The 13,933-nt window shown below is 38.0% G+C and overlaps 1 protein-coding gene across 1 annotated transcript in view; it reads left to right on the top strand.

Moving 5' to 3' along the window:
• The window catches only part of LOC150087067 (BRISC and BRCA1-A complex member 1-like), a 117,661-nt gene extending 104,862 nt beyond the window's left edge, over nt 1-12,799 (top strand). The window contains exon 8 of the mRNA XM_090372363.1: nt 12,599-12,799. Coding sequence (XP_090228489.1) covers nt 12,599-12,799 — 201 coding nt within the window. The remainder of the gene's footprint in view (nt 1-12,598) is intronic.
• Nucleotides 12,800-13,933: the final 1,134 nt, after the last annotated feature.

Genomic DNA, 13,933 nt, shown 5'->3' with positions numbered 1-13,933 from the left:
GAATTCCAACTATCGCTATCATAGCAAATGCAAGAAGATCGAGTTTACTACCCATTTGTAATAGATTGCGCTAACAGAAAAGCCCAATAAAACAGAAAGTGCAAATTGTTTTTATTGTTTTTTGTTGACCACCAGAAATGTGGTTTAGTAAAATGTGAAGTCGCACGGGGTGATAATAGTGTGGGAACGAGAGTAGCCTTGTGCAGGTGAAGTTTTTACAGCTCAGGAAAATAGAGAAGTTTTTTCTGTTAATAAAAAAAGAAGTTCTTTTATTAATTTAAATTGGCATATTAACTTATTTTCTAGAATAGCTTTATATTCCTAGTTACGATACTTAGTTTAGATAGAGATTTTGTAGGTTATTACTTAAGTATTGGTAAGGGTATCCAATCCACGTGTTTTACAAATTTTGCACAGCCGGCGAACAGGAAGTTTTTGAGCTATATTTTTTTTTTAATTATTTTCTATAAGTAGCTTATAGACCTAGTCAAGATCCTTGGTTTATTCCAAATTGAGACAGTGAGATTTTGGAAGTTAATTAATACTTAAGTGTCCGTAGATTTATCGTTTGTAAATTGCCGCCATTATTATACGATACGTTATATCCCGAACTAGATAGTGTTAACTTAGTAGAGTATAGTATATAATATCAATTAATAGTAAAATTTATTAATCTTGTCGAACTTCATTCTCAATTAAATTGTACTTTTTAACTAAATACCTACAACGACTTAGATTTTACAAACGTAACATAATTAATTAATACATAACTGATACAGAAGTTATATAAAGAAACTCGAAGATAATACTTGATACTGAAAAAATATATATAGATATATAGTGTTACAGCTGCGTTGGGATACAAGTTTAGGGCTATAATTTTTGTATTGAAATTGAATCGAAATCATGTCTCAGACCAAAGCAGCAAAGCAAAAGGCTCAAGCTAAATGGAGTGCCGTGGCTCAGGGGAGAACTGAGGGGGGCAGTTGCCCTCTGAATCACAACCTTTTAAAATGCACTGCTTGCTTGATGTTTGTGGAGCAGTCAGGTACGGGACATGATATTGCCAAGGGGGTGGGAGGGGTGTCTTTGTGAGTGTGTGCACGATGTAAGGAGTGTGAGGAAAAGAGGCAAAAACTCAGCATTGTTATGAGCCTATGCGAGAGCTTGAAGGACAGGATGGATACCCTCGAAGGATCTAAATTGAGGGGCGCATCAAGCTCTCAGTTGCCCACATCAATGCTAGAGCTTGCACTTGATCATCCCGCAACACAGCAGCAACCCCCAAGGCAGAATGCGCTGTTCCCACAGGAACTAGTAATTGTTGGTGACTCTATTGTCAGGGAAACGGAGAACATTCTATGTAGAAAAGATAGGTGGAAAAGGACCAGGGTATGTCTGCCAGGGGCAAAGGTTGATGACGTTGTAGAGCGGATATCATCTTTTAAGGGCACAAAAGGTGATATTGTTGTACACGTTGGCACTAATGATATTAAGAGTAGGAGACAGGCAGAATTACTTAAGAAGTACAGGTCACTGTGGAAAAAAAGCTGTGACTTAAAGTTGAATTTGAAAGTGTCTGAAATTCTGCCCAGACACGATATGGCCCCAGAAAGATTGTGCAAGGCTCAAATGGTAGAATTTTTTTCAGCCTTGTCTGTACTTGTTAACAGGAGAGACTGCTTCTACAGGGATGGGATACACTTAAATAGAAAGGGTGCAAGAATATTTGCTGATGCTATCAAGGCAGTGTTAGGTGGGTCGGAAAACTGCTAGCTGGGGGAATACAAGGACTAATAGATTAACAGTAGCCACTGGCAGAGGTGAAAATGATTCTTGCACTGCTTCTATTGGAATGAGCAGAAGCCTGGAAAACAAGATGCAGGATATTTCAGAGACTGCTGGGAGTCATTGCGGTACAAGTAAACACATGGGTTGTGTTATGATAGCTAAGAAAAAGAACAGGTGCATGTATACTTGTGTGAACACCAGTGCTAGGAGTTTGGTAAATAAATTTGATGAATTTGAGGTATTGCTCAAAGCATCAAAGGCAGATATTGTTGGGATATCAGAGACGTGGTGTCACACAGATATAAGGAATGCAGAACTGGAATTTGGGGAGTACAACGTCTAGAGAAAGGATAGGAAGGATTATGCTATTAGTTAAGAAACACATAAAATGCAAGGAAGTGAAGCCAGTCGACATCGCTGGACGGTGCAGTGTCGAGTCAGTTTGGTATGAGATAAGCATTGGGAGATCAAAATTGAGAGTAGGAGTGTGCTATAGGCCTAATGACTGTGATGAGTATAATAAGAAACTGTACAGGGAAATAGAGTGGGCCAGTAAATCAGAGAGTCTTATAATGGGGGATTTTAATTTCCCATATATTGACTGGAATTTGTAGTTGGTCACTCACACACTAGCAAGGCTTTTGTGGATTATTGGATGATTGTTTTCTACATCAGCATGTTCAGGAGGCAACTAGAGGGAGTAATAATGTTGATTTGATTATCAGTAGTGATTCTTCACGCATGAAGAATCTGCAGATAGAGGAACCACTAGGCGGCAGTGATCACAGTGTGCTGAAGTGGGATTTACTCAAAGAGGTAACTACCATCAGGGGTAAAGGGAAGGGTTTTTGCTTTCGTAAAGGCGACTACGATGGACTGAGACAGTATTTAAATTCTATACAGTGGGACCGACTGATGATGTTACCAACAGCAAATTCAAAATGGGAAGCATTCAAAGAATTTATCTTGGAAGCTACTAGGCTTTATATACCAACTAAGAAATATTGTTCAGGGTTTAAGCCTAAATGGATGTCAGATGAACTAATGAGACATATGGCAGAGAAGAAAAATGCATGGGATACATTTAAATTAATGGGTGATATGGAAGCTTATTATAGATATAAGCTGGTCTGTAACCAAGTCACAAAGGAGATTAGGCAGGCAGATTATGAGAAATCCTTGGAAAAGGATGCAAAGAAAAACAATAAAGAGTTCTTTACCTATGTAAACTCTAGAAGGAAAGGGATGAATCAGATTGGTCCACTGGATATTGATGGCTCAACTGTTGATGATCCTGCTCAGGTGGCTAACAAAGTAAATGAATATTTTGCATCTACATTCACCCATGAGGAGTTAATCAGGGATGGGAATGCCAGAGGTGAGTTTAACTCTGGCAGTGAGCTAGATGATTTGTAATAACTGAGAGGAAAGTGGAGGAGAAATTGTTGAAGATAAACATAAAAGAGACGCCCGGGGTGGATGTGATCTGTCTAGTTATGGACCGGAGATGTGCAAATGTGACCCCAATTCACAAAGGAGGATCAAAGGGCAACACAAGTAATTATAGACCTGTTAGTTTAACTTCTCTTCCAGGAAAATTAATGGAGGCACTGGTTAAAGAAGCGCTGCAGGATCATCTAGACAAGACTTCAGTTATAGCTCGGAAACAGCATGGTTTTGTTAAGGGAAAGTCTTGCTTGACCAATTTGATTGGATACTATGATGTGGTCACAAAGGAACTGGATGCAGGGAATAACTTTGATATCATATATTTGCACCCTTAGAATGGCTTTTGATACTGTTGCACATGGAAGACGGCTGAAAAAATCGGAGCAGTGTGGCATTGGAAGCAAATTGCTGCTATCGATAAAGGGATGGTTGAGTGGGAGAAGGCAGAGAGTGGTAATCAATGGACACTGCTCAACAAGGACTAATGTTATTAGTGGAGTCCCTCAGGGTTCAGTGTTGGGTCCATTGTTGTTTTCTGTATTTATGAATGATATTGATGGTATATCAAGCATAATGTCCAAGTTTGCAGACGATATGAAGGTTGGCAGGTTTGTTAAGGACACTAATGACAGTACGCTCCTGCAACAGGATCTAGAAAAAGTTGAGCAGTTGGGCTGAGAGGTGGAATATGGAATAATATGGAAAGCAGTAACCCCAGAGTGATGTATCAACTGCAGGATCATCTAGACAAGATTTCAGTTATAGTTCAGACACAGCACGGTTTTGTTTAGGGAAAGTCTTGCTCGACTAATTTGATTGGATACTGTGATGTGGTCACAAAGGAACTGGATGCAAGGAATAACTTTGATATCATATATTTGGTAGAGAAGGAAAAGGACCTGGGGGTAATTGTGCAGGCAGATATGAAGTTTTTTTAGTAGTGCAGACGGTCCGCAAGAGTGGCTTATAGTGTCTTGTCAATGATATACAGAAACTTTTCTAGCAGGGATAAGGAAGTGATTATCCCCTTGTATAAGGCAATGGGCAGGCCACACCTTGAGTACTGTATCCAGGTCTGGAAGCCTCATTTTAAGAAGGATGTAGAGCTGTTGGAACGAGTACAGAGAAGGGCAAGATTAGTGAATGGAACAAAGGGTTGCTCTTACGAAGAAAGGCTTAAATTTTGCAAATTAGTGTCTAGAGACTAGGCACCTGCAAGGTGATCTGATAGAGGTGTATAAAGCCTTGAATGGTTTGAGCATGCTCAGTTCCGATGGGATTCTTCCTCTTGCTGAGAATAATCACCTGAGAGGACATAAATTCAAATTGAGGAAAGACAGATGTAGGATAGATGTGCGGAAGTTTGCCTTTAGCCAGCGGGTAGTTGGTTGGTTGGTGGAACAGACTTCCGTCCTTTGTTGTGGAAGTTGATAGCCTAAATAAATTGAAGGCTGAGCTGGACAGGTATTTGGAACAAATGGAAGGGTGAAAGGGGAGTGTTTTTTTTTTTTTTTTTTTTTTGGCTGATGCTGCATAAGCTTGCTTTCTTGCATCATATGCCTCTACTAATGCTAAAACCCTGTGAAGTTCTTTTCAGGAAATTGAATTTTGACTGTTATCATCAAGTCCGTGACTGCTGAATACAGTGCTGTTTCTTGTAGGTCATCCCTGAGTATAAACAGAAAATTTATTTTTTATCATGGTACTAAGTGACAGCGGTACTAGTAAATCTATCAAGAAAAGGAAAGCGAATGATTTGGATCAGAAAATTAAAATAATAACGATGTATGAAAATGGCCAAACATTAACAAGTATTGTGCTGAATTCAGATTCGTCAATAATAATATAGTAGCAATATGTTACCAGTCATTCCCGAGTTAAGTAAAACTCGACTAGGTAAGAAGTCGTGGAATATAACTCTTACGTTTGTCGAGGACTTCTGTATTTTTGGATTAACCGGGAAATCGATTATCCGGGATTTGTTTTTTACCATCTATCCCGGAAAATAGAGTCTATTGTACTTACAATTATTATTATTGTTGTTGTAACTTTTTCTCCTTTATGGGGTTTTTTTTTTTTTTTTTGCCCCATGACAGGTACTGGTACCAAGTGCATGGTTTGGTTGGTTGTGTCCGGTTACGATTATTATTGTTATTACTGTTGGTCGAGGAACTCTTACTAATCCAAGTGTTCAGGACCACGGCTTTCTGGAGTCTCATGTAAGTGTTCTCTGGGAGACCTATTGCTGGTAGGTTCTTATGGAGGCCTTTTAGCACCATGCCGGTGGTTTACACAGCGATTGTAATGGTCATTACATGTTCCATATACTGCATTTCTTAGACTTTTTGTCTTGGGTCTCTGTACTTCTTAATCTTTCCCTCATAGGTTTTCTTGGGTCGGTGTCGATCAGGTACGTAGCCCTTCTTGTCGATGAGGGTAATGTCTAAGTTGTTGTGTGAGATTGTCTTGTCACATCTTATTATGGCATGGTCATAATATAATTTGTGAGTAGGAGTATCTAGTACGGCCTGAGGTTCATACTTCTAATATGGTACACTTTATTTAATCAACTGGTATTTTTGCACTAGCTTCTGATGTATTATCCTGGCCATCTGGTCTTGTCTTTGAGTGTCCTCCATCTGAGTGATAACCCTGCATCCCATGGTGATGTGCTGGATTGTTTCTGGGGCCATGTGACTTTGTCGATATGTGTAATCTGTCAATCTGATGTCCTTGGCAATATATTTCCTGTAGTTCCTATTGTTGATTACCTGGTTTTGGATGGTGAGCATGATCCTTCAGTCTCGGGGAAGAGCTTTCCATTCATGAGCCATACATTGGAAGCAATCTTATGTATGTAGGCTTGATGGAGGTCACTCTAGTGTCTGCTATGCAGTGTATTCTTTGCTTATCTTTCTGTTTTTGTTAGTGTGTTATCCTTGTTGAGGTTGAGTGTTGTGTGCCATTTATCTATCTTTCTTATGGCTTGGTAGATTGGTGCTTTGTTTTTCTGGAAGTAATCCCGCAGGTTTTTGAATCACCTTCTCTTGATGACCTCTCCTTTCCGGGCTATGGTCAGTCTCTAAATGGCCAACTTCAAGTGACGTTGGCAGCCCTTCATTATCATTATCCTGGTTGATCTCATAATCTCCAACACAGTGTTGGTCTCATCTATAATCCCAAAGGAGTACTGGTATTGAGTAAGTGTTTATGCCTGTGACCATATTCCCACCATTCAGCTTTGATTTTAGCAGGATTCTCAGTCTGATCGTATTTCTCAGTCAGGCAGGCCTATATCTCCTTGTGTTGTAACCTGTGATCCTGTATCATCCCCAGATATTTGTGTCTCCCTTTGTCATGGCTTGAATCTCTTCACCAGTCTTCAGCTGGTAGTTTTATTCAACTGGATATCCTTGATGCAGTCCATGGGTCTTGCATCTTGCAATTTGCCAAGGCTAAATTTCATCCTTATGTTAGTACTGAACTCTTTGGTGATGTGGAATAGCTGTTGGAGTTGATTCTGAGTTGCTGCTAGAGGTTGATGTCATCCATGTACATCAGGTGAGAGAGGGTATACAGGTTCATCCTCCCTTCTTTTTTGGGTATAATTCTTATTTGCTGTTATTGAGAATGTGGGCAGTAAGTTGAGCCCTAGACAGAACTATAGTGGGCTCTGGGCATCTCCCAGAAAGATTCCTCTTCTAATGAATGTCTGGTTGTGACATTCTTGACCTTGATTGCAGTCTGCCATTTTGCCATGGTCTAGGAAGTGTCAATGTCTGGTTGACTTTGTAGATTTTCAGAGTCTCTATCAGCCAGCTATGGGGCACAGAGTCAAAGGCCTTGCAGTATTCGAAATATGCTGTGTACAAGTTATAATGCTTCTTGTAGGCCTGCTCTATAACCGTAGTGTCAATGTTCAATTGATCCTTGAATCAGAAACTCTGGGATTGTGTCAGGCTGCATTATTATATGGGTGAATTGCTCTGCAACGTGCCTGTATGTGCATCTGAATTTCTTTTTTGTACCAGTAGTTGTAAATGTTATTTATTCTTGAAGTTCACAACTTGTGGGACTTACTGATCTACTGTTGCACCTCTTCCTTCTGAATCTCCCATTCTGTCATCTCTTTTATATCCTTTGTTTTCTTCCATTCTAGATCTATCCAGAGGACAACCTTAATGGCTAAATTCACTGCTCCACAGGTTGCCCCAGAACTCCTGAAGTGCATTCTGGTTGGGGGGGGGGGTCCATTGCCTCCCTTCTCTTCTCCAATTTTCCTCTAGAAGGCTCTCAGGGTTTCGTCGCCAGATATCCTGTTGTCTGTATTTTCTGGACACCCTTCATGTAATGTGTCTTGCTGAGTGCCAGAAGTTTCTGCCTGAGGGTGTCTAGGTATTCTTCGATCCTCTTATTTATGTCTTCTGTGTGCTGTGGACATTGTCTTTCTTGAGAATGGTCTTCACTTTTCTGATCGGCTTCTTACTTCTGTTACCCTGTGGGTATTGGGTCAGTTGGCCTATCTTCACTCTTATCTGTCTATCTTCTGCTTCAGCCTTCTTTTCCAGGCTGATGGTTCCACATCTTTGCCTTTTGTTTTCTGTTGGTCTCTGGTTTCCCTTCTGTTCATCCTGGTAGCTGCCACAGCAGCACAGAAAATGGCTGTGCAGATGGTGTATAGTGTTACTTCATCATTGTTGAGGTAATCCAGTATTATTTGCTGATTGAGGTGGTCTGACTTCCCACAGGATTCTGTTGGATCTTTGCTTTGATGTGGTGTGTTTTTATGGGGTTCATTCCCTCAAATCCAGCCAGGACCATCTTCCACTCTTCTATTATAGATATTGTAACCTTATCTGTTTCCACTTTGGCTGCTCTGGGTTGTGGTTCCTCCTTCAGTTTTGGTTTGGTTGTGTCCGTACTTGTTCTTTGTAGTTGGTTACTCACATCTTGCTTGATTTTTCCAAGATTGCAGAAGCTATCAGGTTGTTAATGGCCCATCTCTGATCTGTTATTCGCTCTTTGGTGACCTGAACAGTCAGGTACCATTCCAACCGCTTGGTGTGTAGTTTTGTCTTGTGCATTGTCATATCTGTCTCTAGCTTCATTACTTCATACTCTTGCATGATGAATATATTATATATCATTTGATGAATATATCATTTCAAAGTCCACTTCATGCATTAGCTTCTTCCTTCCAGGGTGGTCACTAGAGCAGTTATGCAAGTAACACTTCCATTTGGTTGGGCTGGGTGGTCTTGCCTTTAGTTGTGGTAGCCATACATGAGACAGCTCCACTGTCGTCTGTGGGAGGCTGTCTCTGACTTTTCAAACCGACCGTTCTGCCTAAGGCCTACACCACACTCGTTGCAGTATGTTCAGTATTTCGACTTCTCATCTTCATCCAGCTATGAAGGTGGACCTGTTTTTGCATCCAGTGGTGGGTGGTAGTTATAGGGAGCAACACCGGATGGCGCCACTCTGCCACTTCTACCTTTGGAGAGGCAAGTCCAATGGAGTGACTTTCGCAAGTTTTTTTTTTTTTTTTTTTTTGTTCTCCATGATTTATTTATTTGTGGGGTTTTTTTTTTTTTTTTTTTTTTCACGTGAAATTTGAATTTGAGTCCATAATATTGTATTGGTGGTCCGGGACCATAACCACTGGACTAATAATAATTATTATTATTATTACTACTACTACTATTATGATTTTCCTTTATTGCCATTGCATGAAACATGGGTAGCCACTTTATGAGTAACAGCTCACATATTCATACCATGCTATATAAAGCAGGTGGAATGCTGTGTAGATGCAGTATATGTGCAATTCAGTGCAAGAATGGGTGAGATGAAAGATTTAAAACTATGAATGTTGTGTGTTTGGTACCAGATGTGCTGTTGAGTATCTTGGACTATACAACCCTTCTGGAATTTTCACATGTGACAACCCCAACAGGTTTTCATACATCAAAACCTGTTCCAGGTGTATATAGATTGGTCCAGTAACCAACTAACTTCCTGCCAATGACATGCCTATGGACAGAAACAGTTCGTTGTTGCAAGAGGCCAATGGAGGATAACAAAACTTGAATAGGGTAACAGAAAGGCTACATTCGATCAAAGAATAAGTCGGTACAACAGTGGCAACCAAATAGGCATTTCGGAATGTTCTGACAAGAATGTTCTGCTATTTTTTCATTGTACCTTGTCACAAATGGGTATCGCTACCTGTGACTAAACAAGTAGATTCCATTGCAGTGGGTAATGTTTTTCCAATTCTCCAGTTCTCCACTTTTTACAAGTCCATGACCCATCATGCAAGATTCCAACACTGCAGGCTGGTAGTTGCAGCAGTAATGTGCTGTGGGGAGTGTTTTCATGATTTGGATTGAACCACTTGATACTAGTGCCTCATCATTTGGATGCCACAGGTTATCTGGGAATTGTTTTTGACCAAGTGCATCCCTGAGATTGGGTTCTTCTGACAGGATAATGCACCATGTCACAAGGTCCGAACTACTTCTAGGAATGCAAGAGTGAATTCAGCCTGCTGTGGTGACCTACCCAATCACCAGATCTTGATCAAATTGAGCAGCTGTGGGGCAAGGCAGAATGAAGGCTTTGGAATAGAGAACTGCAATTGTCCAATGCAACAGCTGTAGGGAGCATTTGAGTCAGCATGGACTGACTTTTTAGTGTATACCACGAAGAATCGAGGCTGTTCACTATCAGGCAGGTGTCTCTAAGATATACTACATTTTTATTAAATTAACAAACATATCTGTTTTTATATAATAAACAATTCTGATACCAGAACAGGATGTGTTTTTTTTTTTTTTTTTTTTTGTCCCTGATTTGCTAATGCTATTTTTCATACGAATGATTTATGACTGACCAATTTGACCGCCCTTCTTAATATTTATTATTGAGCAATTATTCTGTGATACAGAATAATGCTTAATCATAACAGTAAGTGATCCTGTATCTTTAATAGATTAGGATCATGTTCTTAGAATTGTAAGTGGTTGTAAGAAGGGAGAGATATATGTATAATTGTAAGCACAAATATACATGTATCTCTCCCTTCTCTTAATATATGTTATAAGCAGTAAAGGTATAATTGAAGCTGGCTTCAAAGTTTAAAAAAGTCATAATAAGAATAAACGTGTCTCAGAAAACAAAATAATGTGAAATTCACTTGCATAGAACAGTTCAATTAAATGGTCTAATTTATTACTTAGACTTGTATCATTCTAATATAGTCATTTTGGTTGAGTTTAAAAATTTTAGGTAATTGAATAATTCTAATTTACCAAACAATGAAAAAAGGTGAGTTTAACCCCTGGCACCACCTTGCTGTGACGGGACTAATTGTGTCTATCATTGCTGCAATTAAAGATTCTATTCTATTATTTCTTCTTTTTTTTTCCCCAGAAAGAAAAGTAAAAATTCTGTTGGTCACCCCTTAATATTCTCCAACAATCTGCCCCCCCCCCCCCCCCCACCACCATCTGCACAGTGGTAGACCTAGCAGTATAGTAATTTTACCACTGCTCTTTCTTCTTCCTGCCATGCTCTTGGATTTCGAATAACTATTAAACTTCTTAATTTTGCAAAAACATAGGAAAAATAGGTAAATGTTAAGTTTCACAAAATATTGGGAGTAGCTGACTTTTTGAATAATTAAAAATACATATCCACATGTAACATGAAAAACAACATGATAAGTTTTGTACATGTAATGCTTTTTGTAGAACATCTATACACAGAATATGAAAAATAATTTAACTAGTGTTAATTGGAACTTTTATAAATAGTATGTCCTACAACATCGACAAAGAGGCTATGAAACTCAAACATCCAGGGAAAGGGCACTGGCAGTTGGCAGCTTCATCATGACAAATAAAATGAGCAGATTGGCTCATACTGCACTGCTCTCTGTGTGCAACAGTTTCTGAACAAGAACAGCATGGCTCTGCTTCTCCATTCTCTGTACTCATCTGATCTTATTCCCAGTGATTTCTTTTTCTGCTTCTGAGACTAAAATTTGAACTCAAATTTAATTATATTTTGGAGATCAAGCAGAAATTGAAAAAAGGCAACAGGAGGATACAAAACAAGTGCAGAAATGCCCTAACAATGACATATTATGTGTAAAACCCTGCAATTCTCTTAATGAAATGATATAAAGCCCTGTCCCTGTGTATTCTTAATTGTAGGGAATGCTGAGGAATAACATCCCCCTCAAAGTTTATAATTAATTTTTTTTAAAATTATTATTGTAGCCCAAAAGCTTTTGAATAGCGCCTCATATACCAAAGTGCCTGCTTAATTAACACAGACTTATTAACATGAACTATGTCCATCCATTTCTCACCTCATATATCCAATTTGTTTTCCCACTACACAGTAATAAACAAGACAAGACAATCAGCCATCACAAGCAAAGTTGTTATTTTATAATAACAGCTGTAGAACAGCAGCCCACCTAGACGTGCTAATTTTTTCTTGGGGATGGGACTGATACCATCAGTCGTGTCTTTCAGATTCCAACCAATTATAATTTTCCTCTGGTGAATACAATTACCTGTTCACAAATGCTGTACAGATTAGTATGTGAATACTGCCAGTGCTGGCTTAGCTCACCACTGTTAGTGAGCTAAGCCATCACGGGCAGTTGTTGGAGTGACAATCATATTTTTGGCTACTCAGTATTAAAATTTAAAAATAATATCAAACAAAACTTCAACATTATAAAATAGCTAATACTCCTTTGACCCTGTGAAAATTATGAAAAATAGAACTTGATCAATTCTTGCTTTTTTGTGCCTGTAGGATTTATGCTGACTAGTAAATGCAGTAGCCTTAATGCTTGCCACATAACAAACTTCATGTTGTTACAGGCAGCTCATGTCAGACAACTTCAGCAAATTTTCACCAAAGACCACTTGCAATCAAATGAGGGACCGCTACATTCCAAAAGATCAAAAAATGCTATCATAGCCTTGTCTCATGTTATAAATAAGTGGCAGATTACACCTTTTAGTCGTGCCATTTTTTTTTTTTTTTTTTTTTTAATACTTGGTTTCATTGTTAGCAGGAAGAACATTCCATTTACTATACAGTTTACATCCTTCCAGCCACAAAAACACAACAGAAAACAAGGAAATCCTACTTTTTTCAAAGGTCAAACAGAATTAATAATTGTATATCATAAAAATTAATTCTTCTACTTCTTTTAAAGGATATTATTCTTACAGGACAATTGGATACTATTTTGAATTATTTATTTATTTTTTTTTTTTACAATATTTTTGTATGAACGGTTATATATATTTTATAACGTGTTTTTCTATAGGAAATATTTGAATCATTTTGTGATTTGGATGAAAAATATACATCTTATGTGTTTGAGGTGATGAGAAATACTACTAAATTACATAACTGTATGGCAAAGTTGTTAGCACATCCTCTTCAAAGACCCTTTCAAAAGGATACTTTTTACAAACTTCAGGTAAATACAGTTCCTGATGAAAAAGAAGAAGAAGAAGAAGAATAGTTATATAGATAAACTTGTTTGCATTATTGTTAAGTTTTTCATTTACAAGATTTGGTCGTAATTGAATAATGGAAGTTAGTGTGTAATGTTTCATTAATTCTGTATGTAATTACTCTCCACTGAAAGAATAAAACTAAGTTAATCATATTTGTTTAATATATGTTTTATATATTATTCAGAGAAAGAGAAGACCTGCCCTCACTTCAGAACACTTAGTATTCTGTTTCTCTGATGGAATCTAGTTTGGGTTAGTGATAATGTTTCCCTTTTCATTCCTCTGTCATTCATTGTTCTTTCTATTTAGTGTTATTCTCAATAAGAAAATAATTAAAAGCGCTTAAAACATAAAAAGCAATAGAACAATATTCCATGCTTGTAGCAATCTGTGTTATTAAAATAATAAATTTAACAAAACATGGCAAATTGCTGCACAGAGGTTCTCATTATACACAAGATTGATGTTATGCAGGGTTTTTGTTAATGTTTTTAAACAAAAAACAGTTCCTTGGATAAATTTCATATTTATGTAAAAGTGGATATAATTGACAAGTTAAACATGTCCTCAATATATAATTGTGGCAAGTTGTAAATTGTCGAGCTTGTTTGATGACTCATCTAGACAGTAATGCATGAATCACCTGTTTATCTGTAGTCAATACAAATTAGCACACATTAAATAACAGGTGTTTTATGCTTTTTATTCCATTTTAAAATTAGTGATTTTTATTGAACAGTGAAATTGTATCACATTTTGTATCAAATTTGGAAAAAGTGCAAAAGAAACCAGTGAAGTGATGAAAACAGCTTATGGAGAAGGTACTGTGTCCTTCAAGTTGATTCTGTGAGTTTTCATTTGGATAATGAATAGATGCTGTTTTCGTCACATGTTCAAATTGGTTTCATAGAGAGTGAAGAGAATTACAGATGCAATTCATAACAATGCACGTGAGAATATCTGTAGAAAAGGCATGCATCAGAAACTGAACATCTGTGAGACAGAGTGGGGAGACTTTTTATGAGACAGGTCATTAATTTATCTGACTGCCCTCTTTTGAATGGGGTCGAGGCTTGAGAGAGATTTTGGGGAACCACAATCCAGATGTGGAAAAATATTCAATGTAGAGCAAGTTTGAA

Source organism: Mastigoproctus giganteus, chromosome 4, assembly GCF_048544385.1.
Source record: "Mastigoproctus giganteus isolate SK-2022 chromosome 4, ASM4854438v1, whole genome shotgun sequence".
NCBI classification, from domain to species: domain Eukaryota; kingdom Metazoa; phylum Arthropoda; class Arachnida; order Uropygi; family Thelyphonidae; genus Mastigoproctus; species Mastigoproctus giganteus.
Note: the sequence above shows the minus strand (reverse complement) of the source record. Positions and strands in the feature narration are given on the sequence as shown.